This window comes from Myotis myotis, unplaced genomic scaffold (genome assembly GCF_014108235.1).
Source record: "Myotis myotis isolate mMyoMyo1 unplaced genomic scaffold, mMyoMyo1.p scaffold_m19_p_4, whole genome shotgun sequence".
NCBI lineage: Eukaryota > Metazoa > Chordata > Mammalia > Chiroptera > Vespertilionidae > Myotis > Myotis myotis.
Genome location: NW_023416346.1, coordinates 119,749,341 through 119,771,885, shown reverse-complemented (window position 1 = coordinate 119,771,885; position 22,545 = coordinate 119,749,341). Strand labels below are relative to the sequence as shown.

The 22,545-nt window shown below is 42.2% G+C and overlaps 2 protein-coding genes across 2 annotated transcripts in view; both read left to right on the top strand.

Moving 5' to 3' along the window:
• Nucleotides 1-9,132, top strand: part of SMS (spermine synthase) — a 72,514-nt gene extending 63,382 nt beyond the window's left edge. The window contains exon 10 of the mRNA XM_036304979.1: nucleotides 8,382-9,132. Coding sequence (XP_036160872.1) covers nucleotides 8,382-8,414 — 33 coding nt within the window. The 3' untranslated portion in view covers nucleotides 8,415-9,132. The remainder of the gene's footprint in view (nucleotides 1-8,381) is intronic.
• Nucleotides 9,133-19,174: 10,042 nt separating this feature from the next.
• Nucleotides 19,175-22,545, top strand: part of PHEX (phosphate regulating endopeptidase homolog X-linked) — a 200,880-nt gene continuing 197,509 nt past the window's right edge. Inside the window, exon 1 of the mRNA XM_036305892.1 lies at nucleotides 19,175-19,947. Coding sequence (XP_036161785.1) covers nucleotides 19,830-19,947 — 118 coding nt within the window. The 5' untranslated portion in view covers nucleotides 19,175-19,829. The remainder of the gene's footprint in view (nucleotides 19,948-22,545) is intronic.

Sequence of the window (22,545 nt, the reverse complement as noted above, 5' to 3'; positions counted from 1 at the left end):
GCTCAGACAAATTTACCGCAAACAGTTCCTTAAAATAACACAAATTTATTCTCTGACATTTCAGGAGGTCAGGAGTCTGAAATAAGTCTTGCAGGGCTCACATCAAGGTGTCTCCGGGCTGGTTCCTTCTGGAGGCTCCAGGGGAGAATCCGTTTCCTGCCTTTTCTAGCTTCTAGAGGCTGTCTGCCTTTTTCTGGCTCTTGCCCTTTCTTCCATCTCAAAGCCAGCAACATAGCATCTTCAGATCTCTCTCCCTCTTCAGTCACGTTGCCTTCTCTTTCTGACCCTTGAGCATCCCCCTTGTAAGGCCCTCTGGGGATTCTGTTGGGTCCACCTGGATGATCCATGATAATCTCCCCAATTCAACCACAGCTGCAACGTCCCTTTTGCGATATAAGGTAACAAGGTTCTGGAATTACAGTATGGTGTGGACATCCTTAGGGGGGCATTATTCACTCTAGGACCCATTGCAAGAGGAAAGTCAACTTACAGTGGAGGAATTGTGCAACACTTTGACCAGGTGATCAGAATCAAAGAGCAGATGGACATCACACCTCCAGTACTCAAGAGGGTCCATCAGCAGCTATGCAATACTGGGTAAGACTGCATTGCTCGAATGTAATCTTGAGGAAACATTAGGCCCCAAATAAAAAATGCTCTATTAAAAAGAGGCCTGCATTCTTTATATTTTTTATTGATTTTTGAGAGGAAGGGAGAGGGAGAGAGAGAAAGAAACATCAGTGATGAGAGAGAATCATTGACCAGCTGCCTCCTACATACCCTCCACTGGGGATTGAGCCTGCAACCCAGGCATGTGCCCTGGACCAGAATTGAACCCCGGGACCCTTCAGTCCACAGTCCGATGCTCTATCCACTGAACCAAACCAGCTAGGGCAAGAGGCCTGAATTCCTTAAATGTATTAATGTTAAAAAGACAAAAGGCTGTGAACAGGTTTCCAGATTAAAGGATGCTGAAGAGTCATGGCAACTAAATGCAGTACCTAACCCTACATTGGACCCTGTATTGGAGGAAAAATGCTGTTAAAAGGGTATTATTGTATAAATTGACAAATTGGAACAGGAATGGTAGTTTTTTCTTTTTTATATAAATCTCTTTTTAATGTTTTTATTGATTTTTTTTAGAGAGAGAGAGAGAGGAAGGGAGAGGGAGAGAGAGAAACATCAATGAAAGAAACATCAGTCAACTGCCTCCTGAACGCTCCACATTTGGGATGGAGCCTGCAACCCAGGCATGTGCCCTGACCTGGAACTGAACTGTGACTTCCTGGTTCATAGGTTGACACTCAACCACTGAGCCACATCAGCTGGGCTCCATTGATTATATTTTAGAGAGAATGGAAGGGGTGGAGGGAGGGAGAGAGAGACAGACAGACAGACAGACAGACATTGATGTGAGAGGCACATTGACTGGTTGCCTCCCGCAGGTACCTGCAACCCAGGTATGTGCCCTTGACGAAATCAAACCTGCGACCCTTCGGTGCTTGTGCCAACACTCTAACCACTGAGCACCACCAGCCAGGGCTGAATTGTGATAGTTTAAATTTGAACATAGGATCACATTAAAAAGCTGTTCAATTAGTTTTATGAGAAAACTGGCTGAGGACTTTAAAAGGTTCAGCTGGAACAGTAGTTGTCCTGCTATTTAGAAATAGGAATAAAAAAAACGAGGACAGTGCTTCTGAAACTTGAGTGTGCATAGGAATTGATTACCTGGGGACCTTCTTAAAATAGTCTGATTCAGTAGGTCGAGGGCAGGACCCAGGAGTCCACATTTCTGACAGTCTAATCAGCTGGCATTGATGTTGCCAGTCTATAGACCATGCCTTGAATAGTACCGAGCTAGAGTGACCTGGGAAATCATATGGGTTGTATTGGAGAAAAATGGAGAAAGCTGTTGCATGAACCACTGCTGACATGAAATGTTTGAAATATCAACTTATTGTTACCAGCAACCTCCAAAGCAATAGATATTGGCCTAGTAATGCTAAAATGAGTTTGCGTTTGATGTCCAAGGCTTTGACATGTCCTCATAGATTTTTGTTTAAAAAGCAATTGGATAAACCATTAATCTGTGGCTCAATTTTTAACCTCCCAATACTCCCCCAAAGGCTTTTATCCCCCCAGCATTTGAAAAATGACAAAACTGGTGGTGGATGGAACCAATTAGTGGAGACTTTGAAGTAATGAGCAGTGCAGAAATGTTTGAGTCCTCCCTGCAATTTTGAAAGGCTGTGGAGACCCCGTGGCCTTGACAGTTAGAAGGTTCTCAACACCAGGATAAGGGATTATGCTTTTTATTCAACTAAACATGCAACTCACTGAAGCTTGGATTGTGCTTTGATTTCACGGGTTTAGGTAAGTTTGTTTATTTCCGTGGAGAGTAAAACCGGAACAAATTTTCAATTTGTGCTTGGGTCTTTTTCGGATTTATTGAAAATACAGAGAATAATAAGGGGAAAGATTAGAGGTTATGTGATTCAGTTTTGACATTGTGCTAGAACAGCTTTGTGTAGCACTTCTCGGCCACTTTGGCCACAACCTCTGTAGAGGGTCAGAGAAGACAATGAGATACATTAAGGGCAGTGTATGAGGGAAAGAACATGTGGGCAGCCTCTTCAGCAGAAAAAAAAAAGCAGCATGAAATACCAGCTCAAAGCAACAGGGTACTATCAGGGCTGCTGGAAATAGAAGCATGCAGGAGTAAATGTAGATTTACTAAGGCAAAGGCTATAAAGTAAGCATAAGAGAGTAGGGCTAGAGGTGATTTACTACAAGTGCTTTGTAAAACAGCAAACATTTGGAAGACAGAAAGACCTAATATTTATTCCTGCTACAGCTATGTGGAAAGATAAACTTAGATTTTCCATTAACTGAAAGGCCATCAGGTCCTTCCAGTCTTATCTCTCCCTTGCCAGAAAGACATCTGGGATAGTGTTATGGTTGAATTGTGTGTGTCCTCTACCCCAGAATGTTGAAGTCCTAACCACCACCACCCCAGTACCTGTGAATGTGACCTTATTTGGAAATAGCGTCTTTGCAGATGATCAAGTTAAAGAGAGATCATTAGGGTGGGCTGTTATCCAGTATGACTGGTATCCTTATAAAAAGGAGAAATTTGGACCAATATAATGCGAATACACAGGGGGAACGCCATCCTACAAGCCAAGGGATGCCTGAGAAGAAGGGCCTGGAACAGATCCTCCCTCACAGCCCTCAGAAGGAACCAGCCCTGCTGACACCTTGATTTCAGACCCCTGGCCCCCAGAACTGGGAGACAATACATTTCTGTGTAAAGCGACCCAGTTTGTGGTACTTTGTTACAGCAGCCCCAGGAAACTAATACACACTGTCTTCCAAATAGATGGCAGATAGAGGAGCGTTTATCTATTAACTATTACCGCCATAATATTATATAACATGAACGAGACTGAAATTTCAACAGCTTAGATCGGTATGTGTTAATTTCTCTCTCACCCATCTATGAGTTGGTTGGGGTTCAGCAGATCCAGGCTGGGCTCTGCTGGGCTTTGTCCAAGCTGTGTGTTGAGTCTAAGTCTGCTTCACATGCCTTTCAACCTCCCTGGACCAGTGGCTGCCTGAGACATGTTATGGTGACAGATGAGAGTGCAGGAGGGCAAGCACAATGATGCATACACATTTTCAGCCTCTGTCTGTGCCATGCCTGGCACTGTCCCATTGGCCAAAGCACATTGCTTAGCCAAGCCTAAGGCTGAGAGGCAAGGAAGTCTGCTCTGTCAGTGAGGCCTCTAGCCAGCATATGAATGACAGGGGAGTGAAGAATTGGGAACAGTAATTCAATCTAACACATTTAACTTCAGAACTTAATGTAAAATTCAAGGAGTGCTTAATGCCCCCTGTTCAGAATTCATGGTATTTAAGGAAAGAGGAAACTGTCTTACTGAGAGACAGTAGCACAAATTATCTACCTTGACTGTGACAAATGTGGGAAGACAGAACCTTAGAGCCCTGTATTGCACTTTAAGTGAAGCGGTCAACAAATGGCCTCTTATTAGCAAAGAGAGGGTGACATCTTTTATATATATATATATATATATATATATATATATATATATATATATATATATATATATATTTACTGATTTCAGAGAGGGACAGAGAGGTAGAAACATCAATGATGAGAGAGAATCATTGATTGGCTGCCTCCTGCACATCCCCTACTGGGGATCGAGCCCACAACCTGGGCATGTGCCCTTGTTTGGAATTGAACCCAGGACCCTTCAGTCCGCGGGCTGGTGCTCTATCCACTGTGCCACATTGGCTAGGTTGAGAGGGTGAAATCTTTGAAGGTGGAAAGGCAGCTCTAGGCTGGAGCGAAGGCGGTGCTGGCAGCCAGGGGAAGGAAGGCCCATTCTTGCACGAATCTTCGTGCATTGGGCCTCTAGTTTATATTATAAAAGGTTAGTGGCCAGAACGCTGGAACGATCAAACGACCGGTCACCAGGAGGTGCATTGATGGGTCCCGCAGCGGCAGCAGGAGGGACTCTGAATCTTGTGTGATTTTGTGCACTGGGCCTCTAGTAAGTATATAAGTTCTTTGGTTTATCTCTTCTCGTCCCCCCCAACCTCAGGTTAGATGTTCTTGATGTGTTCTGGAAGGACTCATTGAATGGGTGATTCGGCGATCTTCCAATTGTGTATTAAAATTGGTTCAAGTTCGATGTTTATGTTACATAAGCTCTTGGAGAGTAGGGACCGTTCCCTATTGAGCTTTGCATCCTCGGAACTTACCAGGCACAGAGTTATTACTCAATAACGAGAGAATGAAAATAGAAATGATCAAAGTCATACTGTAACATAAATCATCAAAAAGATAACATCTGGCAGTTTGGCTATGGAAGAGCTATTGAAAGACAGCAACTGAAGTTTGAATCTGTGGAGAGACATTGCATTTCTTGGATGAAAATATCAGAACAATGTCTTTCTTCCTAATGATAAATAATTCTAAACAGAATCCCAAGGGAGTTTTTAGAATTTGACCAAGTGATTTTGAAGTTCATTTGTAACAATACATTTCTAAGAATAGCCAAGAAAAACATTTAAAATAACCATAGTGAAGGGAGATTTGCCCTCTTGTAATCCAATAGGAAGTATGATGCAGACACAGGAAGAGACAGATAAGAGGAGTGTCACAGAGGCTTGGAACACACAGTTAATATGTGGAGTAAGGTGTGTTGACCCAGCTCAAAAGAGTCAGGAGGCTTTGGCTAGCAATAAATGAGATTTATTCAAGGACTCGGGTCATTCAGCATAACGGTAAGCATAGTGACTACTTTGTTTTAACTCAGCACTGAGAAAGAAATGAACAAAAAATGGCCAGCTTCTCTTTCATGGAATGAATGCATTTGACTAGGCAGGCCTTCAAAATTTAGAAGACTAATGTCAACACCTTCAAGGAAGACTCAGAAGGCTCCAATAATGCTACTAGAGAAAAGCAGTGAAGTTGGGAAAATGTTAACATCACTGTGGGGTTTTTATATATATATTTTATTGATTTTTTACAGAGAGGAAGGGAGAGGGATAGGGAGCTAGAAACATCGATGAGAGAGAAACATTGACCAGCTGCCTCCTGCACACTCCCCACTGGGGATGTGCCTGCAACCAAGGTACATGCCCTTGACTGGAATTGAACCTGGGACCTTTCAGTCCGCAGGTCGATGCTCTATCCACTGAGCCAAACCAGTCAGGGCCACTGTGGGTTTTTGTTATGCATCAAAGAGCTCATTTCAAAATATCACTCCTTTAAAACATCACTGCACTTGAAGGGCTAATAAACCAAAGCTTTCAGAAGTTTGACCTACTACTTCTAGGAGTTAGAAGGGTACTTGGCAAAGTTTATCAGAGGAGACCTAGAACTGTATCCTTTCTCTTATCTGCTTACCGCCCCCCCCCCCGCAACCCCCCCCCCCCCGCTATTTTGCTCCTGGCCTTAAATTTGCAATTTCTTTATAAATGGCACCTCCTGGTAGACTCTTTAAAAGCAAAAATCCCCAGTTCTTCCAGTACCCTCCCACACGTTTGCTTCTCTAGGCTTCAACTTTATTAGGTGTTGCCAAACTGCTTCCCAAAGTGGTGTACCAGTTTATACACTTATGATCAGAGCATGAGAAGTGAGGTTGCTCCATTGCCAATATTCTTATGACAAATTGGCATTGTTAGACTTTAAAATTTTTGTCTCTCTGGAGGTGTGAAATGGTAATTTTTTGTGGTTTAAATTTCCATGCACTTGATTACTAATGAGGCTGGGCATATTATTATAAGTTATTTGGCCAGCCAGTGTTCCTATTTTGAAAAATACCTGTCTTCTGTCCATTGGCTATTGAACTTCTATTTTCTAATTGATCTATGATGTTTACATCACCAGTATAATAACCCTGTGTTGCTTATTAGTTACAAGTATCTACTCCCAGCCTGCCTTTCTGAAATCTTTCTCAGAAGCATTTTGTTTTAATTATATTTTATAACCATCAGGAGACTAGCTTTGGCTGTATTTATCTTTTCATTTATTAATGGTGTCTTTGGATGCACATGAGGTTTTTATTTTAATATAGTCAAATTTGTCAGTCTGTTTCCTATATGTTTGTATTTATTGTCTCATTTTAGAGATCTTTGCTTAGCCTAATTTTCTCTTAAATTAATATTTTTCAGTATTTTAAACGTTTCATAATTAGGTCTTTCATTTATCTGCCATTCCCCACTCCCCCATCCCCAACCTCTTTTTGGTAGGATGTACGGAAGGGTGTTTTTGTTTTGTTTTGTTTTGGTTATGCTATGAGTTGTGAGGGAATTTTTTTCCATTGTGATCAGCACTTGTCCCAGTACCCTTGATTATATCGTCCATTCATTCCCCAATGATTTAAAATGCATTTGTTGTCCTACATTAAGTTATTCATTTATTCATGTGCCTGTTTCTGGGTCCAACAGCTTTTTTGCACTTGGAGAAGGTGATAGTTGGTGGGGCTGTGCCAAAAATGTACTTTAAAAGAGATATGCAAGTGGCTGCAGAATGCCAATGGATTATAATGTATCTTGTAATATTATAAAAAGGAAGAAGATGTTGATCACAGTCTAGATGAAATTTTTTTATGATGGCCCACTATCTATTTATTTTTAAACATTAAATTTAAACAGTTGAATTAACAGCTGAGTTATGTGGGAGCAGTTATCAAAGGCTAAATAACTGCATTATAACAAATTGCTGAAGGTGCTGTGAATCAAATATTTTATCAAATTTGGTAGTTATACCTAAGAATGATAAGTTTGTGGACTTTAGCGTGTGCAGTCTACCCCCCCCCCCCAAAAAAAAAGCTGTTTCTTGGGAACTATTTAAATTCTAGTAAATGTGTTAAGCCAGGACCCATGTACATTACTTGCTTTTTAAAAATTTTTAATTGAGGTAACAATGGTTAATAAACATTATATAATTTTTAATTATTCAACATTGAAATTTGATATCCATAAACTCTATAGCGTGCTCACCACCAAAAATCTAGTTTGCATCTATCTCCATTCGTTTGACATCCTTTACCCATTTTACCTTCTGGCCCCATACCCCTTGCCCTCTGGTAACCACCAAGCTATTGTATGTATCTGTGAGTTTGTTCTTGTTTTTGTTTGTTCATTCTTTTCTTTTTTGTTTTGCGTTCCATATATGAGTGAAATTATTCAGTTTTTGTCCTTTTCTGTCCATCCATGTTGCCACAAATGGCAATATTTCACCTTTTTATGACTGAGTAGTATTTCATTGTATATATGTACCAGGTCTTCCTTATCCATTCATCTATTGAGGGACACTCAAGTTGTTCCTCTGTCTTGACTATTGTAAATAATGCTGCATTGAACACAGGGGTACCTATATCTTTTTGAATTAGTGTTTTCATATTCTTTGGATAAATACTAAGAACAGGGATTGCTGGATCATATGGTAGTTCTATTATTAATTTTTTAAAGAACTTCCACACTGTTTTCCATAGTGGCTGCACAAATTTACAGTTCTACTAACAATATTAAAGGGTTCCCTTTTCTCCAAATTCTCTCCAATACTTATTTCTTGTCTTTTTAATAATAGCCATTCTAACAAGTGTGAGGTGATATCTCACTGTGGTTTTGTTTTGCATTTCCCTAATAATTAGTGATGTTCAATATCTTTTCATGTGCCTGTTGGCCATCTGTATATCTTTCTTGGAAAAGTCTTTATTCAGATCCTCTGCCCATTTTTTTAACTAAGTTTTTGTTGTTGAATCAAATATTAAGAGTTCTTTAAATATTTTGGATATTAACCCCTTATTAAACATATGATTTGCATATTTCCTATGTGTTAGGTCCTGGCAAGGGGACCGAGTGAACCAAGATGACTGAAGGTCCTCAAGAAGATCCCCCCATCAATTTGGGGAGACTTACTCATGGATATAAAATAGTGGGCTGGTTTCTCATGATCCTGCATGGTGTGCCCCATAGATACTTAAAACAATGCAAGTAACAATCTAAAATGGCCAAAAAGGGACAGGAAAATGAGGGAGGGAGTGTTTTTAAAGCACTTGGACAGAAACTCTGATGGTTAGGTGGAAGATGCAGTGAAGCTGTATATTTTCCAGGTTTCTTCTTTTTTCTTTTTTTATTCATCGTTTCAGATAGAAATGTTTAAGGGAAACAGCAGGGAAGGGCTGCCAGGAACATAGCAATTTGGTTTACCAGGATCATTATATTTAGTACTTTAATGTCTAGCTTTTGAGGTGGGGGTGAGGGGTGTTGAATTTAAGAAAAAGTAAACAGTTGTTCTTAATTATACCATACGATGGGACTTGGTGTACTAGCTTCAAACAAAAATAATCCAGCCTTTTCCACCATTACAGGACTGTCAGTGATTAAACAGAATTGATCATCTGAGTGGATATGATTGGGAATTATTACAGTTAAATAATGTTTAGCCTTTGAGAGGAGCTGTAAACTCCAAGTAGAATATCGGTGAATCAGCCTATTGTGTAATGTAGTATTTATTACTTACTGTTCTGTTTATATAATGTATTACATTTTTGGAATTCATATACCACCTGATGAATTTTATGTAATACTAACACAATAAAATATTCCTGGAATTCGACATGTTGAAAAATATTGTTTCCTTAAACAAATGAACTTGTATAAATTGCTTTAAGAACACCTGACTGAGGTCTTTTCCTTTTGCTTTAGCTGTGACAGTCCTAAGTTGCAGTAGGTCGCTCATCCCCAACCTCTGAGATCTGTATTTCTCTGCTTAAAAAAAAATTCTTGTAGTTTAAATCTATTTGGTTAGGTTTGATGCAAAAGGATTTAAATTGTAATCTGTGTGATGCGGACTCCAGTTTTTCCCATAGCCCTGGGCAAAAGGGGCCTTGCCCTGGGACCTGGTTTCAGAGGGTTTCACCCCAGCTCTCCTCTGGCTCTGCTCCTCACCATGGGGTGACGGGTCTGCAGTGCCATGGGGATGTGCCTACTTCCCCTTCTAGAATAGTTTGTGTATTCCTAAGACTTGACATTTTGTGTCCAAATTTCTCAGAGCCCACTTCTAGGGCCCATGGGTGTATCTTTCTCAGTTATCCCATCATCCTGATGGAAGACTTTGCTCAAGCTCCAGGGGCTGGGAAATGGTGAAGGTGCTGCCGGAGGTGGGGGTGTGAGCAGAGAAAGGGGAGTGGGCTGAGTCCTTTGCTTCCATGTTTTTGCATGGAACTTCACAGAGTCTGAGAATTTGGAATTGGAGCCTGGCCTTCCAGATGGATATGAGATATATTTCCAAGTTAGAAGGAGAGACTGTATTTTATTTAACATTTGTAGCCTGATGTGCAGCTTGAAATACTATGTGGAGCCTGGCCGGTGTGGCTCAGCGGTTGAGTGTTGACCTATGAAGCAAGAGATTACAGTTCGATTTTCGGTTAAGGCACATGCTTGGGTTGTGGGCTCGATCCCCAGTGTGGGGTGTGCAGGAGGCAGTGATCAATGACTCTCTCTCATCATTAATGTTTCTATCTCTCTTTCCCTCTCCCTTCCTCTCTGAAAGCAATAACAATATATTTAAAGCAAATAAATGCTATGTGTATGGACCTCCATTTGTACTCTGGTAGGAGTGGGCTTAAGGAACTATATTATATTTTTAAAAATATGGACAGGGAGTACTCATTAAGCTATGTTTGGAGGAATAATGGCAAATATAGTGTGATAAACAAGCTCTTTTGGAGTAAAAATCTTTCAAATGCATTAGGAAACTGAAAGTAATCAGCTGAGATTTGAAAATCTTACAGTAAACAAGAAACATTGCCTATTCCTTAAGTAGATTTCAATGTATGAAAGAAGTTGGCCACCTGGCTGCTTGCTTGGTATTCAGAGCTGAGGCCACTGGAGCACCCTGAGCAATCTGCCCAGTTGATAAGGTGGCTTACGGATACAGAGATGGGTGACAGTGTCTGGTGGACCCTCGCTTTCAGCCAGTTCTTTTTTTCTCTCTTATTTGGGGATGACTGAGAAGAAGGAAGAAGCAAAAAAATATCTTAGTTTCCTTCCTCCATTTGTAGAAGATGCCCTACTTAATCTTCATCCATCCTTTTATTTTTATTTTTCACCGAGTATTGTCTTGGCAGAAAGTTCTAGAGAATAAGGGATGTATCTTCATTTGATAAAACCAGGCTCAGTGTACCCAGAGACCACTTGACATTAAGGAATCCACTGGTGAGTTATGGCCAGGGAGGTGCAAACAAGACTCCTCAGCCACTATCTTGAAAGAAATTTCCCTCTTGTCCTTGATTATGTCTAGTACCGTCAGAGAAAGGGACCTTTATCAGTCCTCTATCTCTATTCCTTTCTCTTAAGCCAAAAAACATTCTGAACCTAGCCTTTTCAGGCCCACTTCTGTCATCTCACTGAATTCCAGTCACATCTATCTTACAATGTTAAGTGCCTTCTCTGTCACATCCCACGGGTATAAAGATGTCTCAGTCATGATGGCAACCCTCAGGTGGCTCAAAGACAGGTGGAAACAGACAGGTATATGCTCATATCTAACTGTTCTTACTACCCTTGGAAAGCTCAATGTAGGCTTTTGCCCATAATTTCTCCTCACTCCTGCCATCTGATTGACTCCCTGAATGGCATGCTCCCTCCTCTTAAAACTGAGAGTAATAAACTCTTCTTTCAAAGGCCGTCTGTGTGTCTGTCCTCTTATCATACCTGATTAAATGCACCTGAGTACATTTCAAAACAGGAGTCAGATAGATTTCAGTTCCAACTGAGCTCTATAATTTGCCCATCATGTAACCCTGAAGATATTTCTTTCTTTAAAAAAATAGATTCTTATTGATTTCAGAGAGGAAGGGAGAGGGAGAGAGAGAGATAGAAACATCAATGATGAGAGAGAATCATTTATTGGCTGCCTCTTGCACACCCCGCAGTGGGGATCGAGCCCACAGCCCGGGCACGTGCCCCTGACTGGAATCGAACTCAGGACCCTTCAGTCCGCAGGCTGACGCTCTTTCCACTGAGCCAAACCAGCTAGAGCTGGGGGATATTTCTTATCCTCTGCCAGCTTCAGTGTCCTTATCTGTAGAACATGGGCAACGATTCCTGTATCATAGGACTACTTGTTATAAGGACTGATAATACACATAAAGTGAGTACATGCTGAAGAAATAGTATGTAAGAAATAGTAGTAAGAAATGTGTGGCCAAGGAGATGATAATATCAAGGAATCAAGTCCCCCTTTAGGCTCAGAAATAAGTACAACACATGGAACAATAGCCTTTCAAATGTATATGTTCTTCCTAATGTTCAAATCAGGAGATATTTTGTGTATTGCTATTTTTGTTCCCCACCTGAAAACCTTTTCCCCTTATATTAAACTAGAGGCCTAGTGCATGAAATTCATGCACTTGGGGGAGGGGGCGGGTCCCTCAGCTGACCTGTGCACTTTTGAAGTCCAGGAGTTCTCGGGGTTGTCTGACTGCTGTGAAGGTGGGAGAAGCTCCCGCCACCTCTGCTGTGCTCACCAGCCATGAGCCCGTCTTCTGGCTGAGCTGCACTCCCCCTGTGGGAGCGCACTGATCACCAGGGGGCAGCTCTTGCATTGAGCGTCTGCCCCCCTGGTGGTCAATGACCAACCAGTCATTCCGCCGTTCGGTCGATTTGCATATTAGCCTTTTATTATATAGGATGATGGCTGCTGTTGCTGTTAAGGAAATGAAACCTGATAGTCTTTTCAACAAGAAAATTAGAGGAAGCATAGTTTATCACTTTTCCTTGGCTCCAGTGTAAGTTTGACATGCTACACCTACCTTCACTAATTACCCAAGGTAGATAAGCAAATTTGTCAAGCAATATGGCAGAGAGAAAAGAGGCTGGAATTAGAAACCCCTCAGGCCTAAGACAAATATCTGCTATGTGACCTTGGGTAAATCACTTTAGTTTCCTCATCTGGAAAGGGAGATAGAACACTTAGCTAAGAAAGATGTTTAAAAAGATCAGATATAATGTGAGTAATGAGTCTCATTAGTGGAAGGCCTGGGATTTCAAGCCTCCCTAGTCTGAGGGACCTGCCAACAAATAACAGAATCCCGCCATAGCCCCCAGCTCTGAGTTTCCAGCATTTAGCTCTCCTCTCCCTCTGTTCTCTGTCCTCCCTCCCTCCTTCCAGGAGGTGGATGAATACATTTTTCAGGATTTGAATCATTTCCTTCCTTCTCACTGAAATTGTGGCCCACATGGGATTTTACTGCCTGAAACAGAAGACCCCGCACATCCAAGTAATGACCAGATGCATTCTTGTCTAGCATAAAGGCTCAGCTTTGGTTGTCATCTCAGCCACTGAAGTTGCACTGAGGTTGCAGGATTCAGTTATCTCTGAATAAATCATCTTACTGTGAATCTTACAGGAAGAGAAGTAAATGGCCAGGAAACTCCCAGCTCCGGGTGGGGCTTGACCTATATGCAAGCTGCCCATTCTTTTTACTCTTTTTATCAATTGATTTCAGAGAGGAAGGGAGAGGGAGAGACCGAAACATCAATGATGAGAGAGAATCATAGATTGGCTGCCTCCTGCAAGCCCCCTACTGGGGATTGAGCCTGCAACCCGGGCATGTGCCCCTGACCAGAATTAAACCCGGGACCCTTCAGTCTGCAGGTGGAGGCTTTATCCACTGAGCAATCCTGCTAGGGCCAAGCTGTCCATTCTTGCAGGTCCTCCTTCTGGAAGTCTTCCCAACAAATCAACTGCCCAGGGATTTCTGTTTCTCTGGATACATACTGGATTTTTCTCTTCTGTAACTAAGTTGCTAAGGGTTTTGCATATTCTGAAGGCTGAGCCCAGTTTACCAGTCCAGAATCTCTGGCATGACTTCTTCATCTCCCCTTACAGGGCCTTGCACAGGGCCAGGAAACAAAAATATTAAGAAGCTTGTGTTGATTCATTAATTGATTCCAGTTAAGGCTCAAGATAATCCTGGAGGTTCTTAATTGAAATAGTTGGGTGGGTGCAGGCCAAATTATTAACAGACTTACATGCACAGTGACTTGTTAACTCATTTTCACAGTTCTTGGAGAAATTATACAATTTTTTGACAATTCTCTCCCCTTTTTATCCCAGGATAATGACTTTTTTTTTTTTACCCCAAAACACACAAGTAATATGCAGTACTAGTTTCGTTGCAGGCAGCAAGAACAGCACCAGGTGTTAGGCCGGTGCGGTCAGACCAAACCTGGGTTGAGCAACCTGGGTACTTGGGTTCTGGCTAGGAAAGAATTCAAAACAAAACTCAAACTGTAAGAGAACATTTATTGGGTAAATTACAGAGGTAGAAAAAGTAATTCCTAGAAGAAATGGGCTTAAGAAACAAGTTATAGAGGGAAAGGAAGGACCCTTGGAGCTTTGGGAGTGAGGAAGGTAGTGGTAATGGGCCTGGTGCAGGGAAGGGGTATGGGAAGGAAAGGTAAAGGCACTGGCCAGCTCCCGGGAGAGCAGAGTGCTGGGTCCTTGTCCTAAGAGTGTTAAGGGTGGAGATTTTAGGGAAAGTCCGAGGGGAAGATCTTAATAGAATATTCAGCAGTTTTCCAGGTGTATCCCTTCAGGATTATGGTCCCCACTGATTGATTGGCCGGCACCAGGGCTGGGGGTCAGTATTGAATGCAGCTGGTCCTGATGTCAGCCGTGGTTGGCTTTGTTGCTTATCGAGACCTGAAGCTGAAATACAACTTGAGGCCTAGATGTTATCTCTAGCAGTGGTCGGCAAACTCATTAGTCAACAGAGTCAAATATCAACAGTACAACGATTGAAATTTCTTTTGAGAGCCAAATTTTTTAAACTTAAACTATATAGGAAGGTACATTGTTATTAACTTAATTAGGGTACTCCTGAGGCTTAGGAAGAGCCACAGTCAAGAGGCCAAAGAGCCGCATGTGGCTCGCGAGCCGCAGTTTGCCGACCACAGCTCTAGGGAGAAAAGGTCTGGGGGTCCAAACCTCATGACCAGCAATATGCTAGGGAAGGAAAAGTCCCTCTGGGGACAAGGTCCCCTACAATTGATTGTCCATTGCTAGGCACCTGGGGCTTTCTACCCTGTTGACCTTCTGTATCTGGCCCATCGTCCTTGCTCTGCTCCTGTCTATTTAACTGCCTACGACAGTTTCATTATTATAGTTTCAGGCAAAGACATATTGACCATTTTCTCTAACACAACAGAACATTGAATGGAATGATTTCGAAAAGCATGTCAATGAATATTTTGTTCTGTTGATAGGTGCCATGGAGGTGGGGTGAGAGGCAGCATCTTCTACTACTTTTTAGTCCATGGGTTAGTAAACTTCTCTGTAAAGGGCCAGAGAGTAACTATGCTAAGCTTCGCAGGCCATAATGTATGTGTTGGAAAATGACTCAACTGACCTTGTAGGATCACAGCAATAATAAATATGTGAAAAATGGGTGTGACTTTGTTTCACTATATCTTTATTTACAAAAACAGGCAGTGGGCCAGGTTTGGTTTATGTACCCTAATATGCAGACCCATGCTTTTGTCTTTGTGAGCACTCATTAATTCTCTGTGTTTTGGACTTTGTATTTTGCCCTAAGGCAGGGGTCCTCAAACTTTTTAAACAGGGGGCCAGTTCACTGTCCCTCAGACCGTTGGAGGGCCAGACTATAGTTTAAAAAAAAAACTATGAACAAATTCCTATGCATATTGCACATATCTTATTTTGAAGTAAAAAAACAAAATGGGAACAAATACAATATTTGTATTTGCATGTGGCCCGTGGGCTATATTTTGAGGACCCCTGGCCTAGGGATTTTTTTCTGTGCTACAACTATTTTTAAATGCACTTTAAGTACAAGATAATCATCATCTCCCAAAAGGTTGAAAATTAATGTGGAAAATGGCACAGAATGAAGAATGTGCTTTATAATGAACTAGAGGCCCGGTGCACAAATTCGTGTACAGGTGGGGTCCAGCTGGCCTGCCTTGATTGGGGCCAATCAGGGCTGGGCCAGCCGGGGGAGGGGCTGTGGGAGGTTGGCCAGCCAGCCCCGCCCCCAATCAGGCCAGTTGGCCAGCTGCAGTGCACGTTATAGCGACCAGTTGTTCCGGTCATTCCAGTCGCTCGGCTTTTATATATATAGATGATTAACCTGTACCCTTTACCAAGTCCCACTCATTCGGAGGTCTTCCTTTATTTCTTTGGTGAGTAAAAAAAACCCACAAAACTTCATTATATTACATTATACAAACAAATGTTTTCAAAATCCTGGAAGCTGTTAATTACTTTTAAATATATATTTTTTTAATTTCAGAGATGAAGGGGGGGAGATAGGAACATCAATGATGAGCGAGAATCATTGATTGGCTGCCTCCTGTACCCCCTACCCCAGCCGTGGGCAAACTACGGCCCGCGGGCCGGATCCGGCCCGTTTGAAATGAATAAAACTAAAAAAAAAAAAAAGACCGTACCCTTTTATGTAATGATGTTTACTTTGAATTTATATTAGTTCACACAAACACTCCATCCATGCTTTTGTTCTGGCCCTCCGGTCCAGTTTAAGAACCCATTGTGGCCCTCGAGTCAAAAAGTTTGCCCACCCCTGCCCTACCCCCATTGGGGATTGAGCCCACAACCCTGGCATGTGCCCTGACTGGGAATCAAATTATGACCTCCTGGTTCATAGGTCAATGCTCAACCACTGAGCCATGCAGGCTGGGCTGTTAATTACTTTTATAGAGGTGTTTTCATTGTTCAATTAATACATTTTTCTGTCTGTATTTGCATATCTTAGTTTAGGATGGAATACATCATAAGTTTTCCATTACAATTATTTAAAGTATTTTTTGGTTTTTGTTTTTCATTCAGCAGTTGAATGTTTGGGAATGAATTCATGCTGCTAAGTAATAGCTAGGTGTACTTCAGGGTAAGCCCCAGTTGCCCTCACCTGTGGGGAAACTGCCAGTCTAAGGAGGGTAAAGGCTACTCCAGCTGGCATCGCATGGCCACCATTGCATGTCAGTCTGGACCCAAAATATGTGAGGAGATTTGGAGAATGTATATGGCAGTGATCCTCCTCACTGTGTTTCCATTTTCTGGTTCTCCTATGCCATCTGAGGCCAGTCCTTGGGTCTCAGTGTTCTCATTTCCTAACTAGACGTAAATATACCTTTATTATCAAGTATATGGGTTTGCCTGAGGTTAAAGTGGGATATGAAAGTGCTATGCCCATGTAAAGTATCATTATCATTTGAGCATTTAGAAGGAGTTAGGAGGCTGAGCCGCCCCCACCTCCAGCTACTAGTATCTGAGGTTCCTGAAGCTGCTTTTTAAGAGTAAATAGCTACGTCTAACTTGGGTGATTTTCATTGCTCTTATTCCTCCCTTTGCCATTATGGGCAAGGAAGTGTAGAGGCTGGAGCTGCAGCAGTAAACTTGATGGACACAATTCTTGACCTCATGGAGCTCAAAGTATAAGAAGTACTATGGAGTCAAGTCTAAAAACTATTGGGAGAATTCCAACCTAGGAGCCAAAGGTTTGCTAGTGTTATAGAATAACAACAAAAACACAATAACATCAATAGCCAATGAGCAAATATTAACTACAGGTTACTATGATGTCATAATTTAGAGAAGGATTATGCTCTTCTGACTTTGAGGCAACATGAACTGAGCCAAAAGTAAGGTAGGATATGTCATGAAATAAGTCTAAAGCCGTAGGAGAATCCCATGAAAGGATCTAAAGCCTCACCAGGATCAGCCAGGTAAGACCATGAGCCATGTTATACTGGGCTCATTGGTGTTTGCTGTGCTCTGGTGTGACCTCCAGGCCCACAGGCACAAGTTTTGTATGAGAAAGAAAAATGCTCCACTGGTTTCTAAATGTAGCTGAATCCTCCACTCCCTACGCCCACTGTCCTATGACCTCCAATAAAACAAGAACAGGTAAGTAATAATTGTGTTGTGAATTAATGATATCTAGGGGGGACAAGAAGAGATAAACCAGCCCTAGCTGGTTTGACTCACTGGATAGAGTGTCGGGCTGGGGACTGAAGGGTCCCAGGTTCGATTCCGGTCAAGGGCATGTACCTTGGTTGCAGGCACATCCCCAGTAGGGGGTGTGCAGGAGTCAGCTGATCGATGCTTCTCTCTCATTGATGTTTCTCTCTATCCCTCTCTCTTCCTCTCTGTAAAAAATCAATAAAATATATTTAAAAAAAAGAAAAAAGAGATAAACCAAAGAATTTATATACTTACTAGAGGCCCGGTGCACAAAATTTGTGCACTTGGGGTGGGGGTGGGGCATTGTCTCTCAGCCCAGCCTGCACCCTCTCACAGTCCAGGAGCCCTTGGAGGATATCCTACTGATGGCTTAGGCCCCCTCCAAGTCAGCAGTTGGACATCCTTAGCGCTGCTGTGGAGGCAGGAGAGGCTCCCGCCACTGCTGCTGTGCTCGTCAGCCGTGAGTCCGGATTCTGGCTGAGTGGCCCTCCCCCTGTGGGAGCGCACTGACCACCAGAGGGCAGCTCCTGCATTGAGTGTCTGCCCCCTGGTGGTCAGTGTGCATCATAGTGACCGGTCGTTCTGCCATTTGGTTGATTTGCATATTAGCCTTTTATTATATGGACACGGGCAATAGGGTAGTAAAGACCTGGAGGTGGGTATAGGTTGGGAGGAGGGGGGGAGATGAGGAAATGGGAGATAACTGTAATATTAGCAACAATAAATATGTATTTAAAAATGAAAAAAACCTGATATCTATATACAGGGGTGGGCAAAAGTAGGTTATTATTAATAAAAAATAGTGCACTAATAAGTAAGTAATACAAGAATAAATTCTGTTTTGTATACTCACACTATAGACCTACTTTTGCCCACCCCCATAATCAGATCATAAAATGCATATCATTTCAATAGCATTGAAATACTGGTTGCCCTTTCCCATGAAGAAAGCAGATTTTCATAACGTTAGCATAATCAAAGAAACCAAAGATCCAGTCATTAATTAGTCTTTCCAGTGAAACCAATTGCCTTTGAATTCATCCTGGGGAATCTGCTGAAATGGGTACTTATGGAAACATAAAAACATAGTAACCGCCCTAGCTGGTTTGACTCAGTGGATGGAACATCGGCCTGTGGACTGAAGGGTCCCGGGTTCGATTCCAGTCAAGGGCACATGCATGGGTTGCAGGCTGGATCCCCAGTTGGGGGTGTGCAGGAGGCAGCCGATCTATGATTCTCTCATTATTGATGTTTCTATCTCTCTCTCCCTCTCCCTCTCTGAAATCAATAAAAATATATTTTAAAACACACACACACACACACACACACACACACACACACACACACAAAACATAGTAACCAGTGACTGCCTCCGTGGGACTAGAGTAAAAATACATGGGGGACACTTTTCATCAAACCATGCAGGAAAAAAATGTTTTTACCATAATACACTTAATTTGAAAACTTACCTGTCATTTGTACAATTCTTAGCACTACACAGCGGATGTGCTTTTCCTTCCTCCTTAAAAAAAAAAAATGTTCCGGTCCAAACCATCAGCCTCTGTAGGTTGTCTTAATTACTACTTTGCATTGCACTGGACTATGACTCTGATTTTTGGCACATGTGGTCATACACAGAGTTCCTAAAATAAAATGCTCCAGGATATCCCAGGAACTCTTAGAAGGCTTTAAAAACGGACTTTCTCACTGACAGCATATCTTTGATAAAGACACTTCAGGCGAGCAGAATGACTATTGCGAAAAGAATTACGTGATGTTGCAATCTTGAAGTGGGTCCGGAGAATCCTTGCCACCTAACTTGTCATGGTCAGGGGGAGTCTGATGAGAATCCAGTTGTGATAAAGACAATTGTTTTTTTTCCTCCCCAAGTGACTATACATTTAAATAGCTAAAACATCTGTTCAGCAACATAGTAAAACATCTACACCCGGAACGCCTGAGAGAGGAGCTTGCCAAACCATCGGTTGAGAGGGACTTTGCTGGGGGGAGCACAACAAGATAAAGCAACCGCTGTTTATTTTGTCTGGTCAGGGGGAGAGCCGAGGCAACCAATATTTTGGGTTTCTTTTACTTCATTTGTGTGGAGAACTATTTGAGAAGGGCTGGTGAGGGGCTCTTTCCTGATAGGACCTTTTTCAGCTGTCCATTAGCAGAAGAGCAAGAGAACTTTGGATGTCAACACCTACCAGATTCTTGAAACCGGCCAACAGACCACAAACAGCGACTCTCTTCTTGTCTGGCCTTCACATCCTTCCCAATGGAAGCAGAAACGGGGAGCAGCAGGGAGACTGGGAAATCGGCCAGCAAAGGCACTCGGATCGCCCTGGTGGTGTTCATCGGTAGCACCCTGGTGCTGGGCACCATCCTCTTTCTAGGTAAGTGCGGCACTGGAAGCCAGGGAGCTGGGCGAATGCAGTGAAATATCTTTGTGCTTGATTCTGTCAGACTCATCAGGATGCAGGTGGAGGGCTGTTTGCTTGTGTTGGTCGATGGTGCATCCTTAGTTTCTATTAAGTATGCAAATAAGTGGGAGCCTTTTCTTTAGGAGGCTAAATAAATAAATACACGCAAGTACTCAGTGCATAGTCCAGGATGTGAAGTGGGTATAAAGTGGCTTCCGAGTGGCTGGAGGATTCGGTTGCACTGGGCAAATATTGTTTTTATGCATTACATTTAGCAAAATGAGTGTTTATGAATTCATAGGCAGATACTTTCATTTATTTTGTGAGGAAAGAATTACACCGTGATCAAAACCATGCTGGAATTTCTTTCCATTTGATTTCTGTCAATGTTTGCCTGAATGAATCACAAAATTTAACACACAAAATACAAATTAGTTTTTATAAATGCACCTTTAAATGATATTCTTCCTTTCCAACCCAGTGACTCTGGTGGGATAAAATTTTAACTCCACCTTTCTATTAGATTTAAAAAATAATATGAAGGAAAAGAGGTTTTCTTCCAAGATTTGAAAGGTGTTAGGATTGAATTATGTTAACTCTTGGTGAGAATAAGGTTTCCAGGGAGAATATATGACGATAAAAACATATTCCTATACAAAAGAATGTAATACGTTGGAAAGACTGTAGGCATTCTGAACCCTTGCCTATCAGCCTTTGTATTTTTCTCATACAGCCCATACTATCTCATGAGCTTGAAAGTTGTATAGGACCAAGCCCTATACTTAGCAGATTCTAGGTGCAGTTTGAAATGTAGCATGCCTGGAAACATTCTTTGGCACATACAGGATGCAGGAGGCCATGTTTATCTTGGCAGGGGCAAACCAGTAATTAAACTTGAAAAGAGTTAGGGTTGTGTGGTTGAAAACTCTGCTAAAATGAGCAAACCATCTTTCCATGTTGTCTGTGGCTGAAAATTTAGGGAATTAGGTGGCTTTATTGCTTTCTGGTACAGTTAAATCTCCTACTCCTGCAGCCAAATTTGTGGCTCTCGAAAACTGTTATGCGATCTCTTGGCTTTTGGGTTTTAGGCAAGTGTCCTATCCTGAAATTCAAAACTGGAGGAAAACTGATAGGGGCATGCCAAGGGACTACATACTGTGTAGGAAGTGACCACAAAGCTAGACTATTTGTGTTTTGAAAACACTCCCAACTTAAAAATCCAAATGGTGATTGTTTATGTAAAAATATGTACTGTTTTGAATTATATTACTGCCTCTTGAAACGTTTTTGAAATTCCATTGTTATGATTACATTCTGAGGCTGAAGCATATAAGTTGGAATACTCTTTTTTTTAAAATAAATATATTGATTTTTTTACAGAGAGGAAGGGAGAGGGATAGAGAGTTAGAAACATCGATGAGAGAGAAACATCGATCAGCTGCCTCCTACACACCCCCTACTGGGGATGTGCCCGCAACCAAGGTACATGCCCTTGACTGGAATCGAACCTGGGACCCTTCCGTCTGCAGGCCAACGCTCTATCCATTGAGCCAAACCAGTTAGGGCTGGAATACTTTTGATGGCAGCAAATCTTTGTTCTTTGAGAGAACATGATTCTTTGGGGTCAACAGTTAAGTTTTTAGAGCACAGTAAAACTCACCAAGCCATTATATACAGACCCAAGGAGGTCTGTATCTAATAGAAAAAAAGAACTTTCCAGTGTGCCCAATAACCTGGTTCTCACTAGGAATCTTTAAGAGGAGCTCTAATGATGTTAGAGAGTAAGGGTGTGGCTATTCTACACCTTTGCTACTCAAAGGGTGGTCTGTGGACCAATAGCATCAGCATCACTTGCAAGCCTGGGCTCTACCCACCCCAGACCTACTGATTCAGGATCTGCATGTTTACAAATTAAAGTTTCAGAAGCATTGCTTCAGGTGACCACATCCATTTGGATGCATACCGACAGAGACATTTGCTTTAAAATATATTTACACTCTCAAATTAAAAAGTAAATGATATTTTGGTCAGATATCTCTGCACTATGTCAGACTCCTTCTGTTCCCTCTTCACTACCTAGTTCCCCAGGCTCTGCCTCCTCCCCCCCACCGCCACCTTGCACCCAGCAAAGACCTTGTCTGGAAATCTCTTGGGACCTGCCAGGCAATGCTCTTTGTGATAATATTCTGGCTTAAGGTCCTCCCCTCTTCAAGATGCTTCTAGTTTGACTTTGTGGTATATTCTTCTTCCTGTTCAAATTCAGTCTTATGCCTGGCTGGCATGGCTCAGTGGTTGAGCATTGACCTATGAACCAGGAGGTCACAGCTCGATTTCCAGTCAGGGCATATGCCCAGGTGGTGGGCTCGATCCCCAGTGTGGGGCGTGCAGGAGGCAGCGGATCAATGATTCTCTCTCATCATTAATGTTTCTCTCTCCCTCTCCCTTCCTCTCTGAAATCAATAAAAATATATTTAAAATAAAACAAGGCTGCCCTGACCAGTTTGGCTCGGTGGATAGAGCGTCGGCCTACAGACTGAAGGGTCCCAGGTTCAATTCTGGACAAGGGCATGT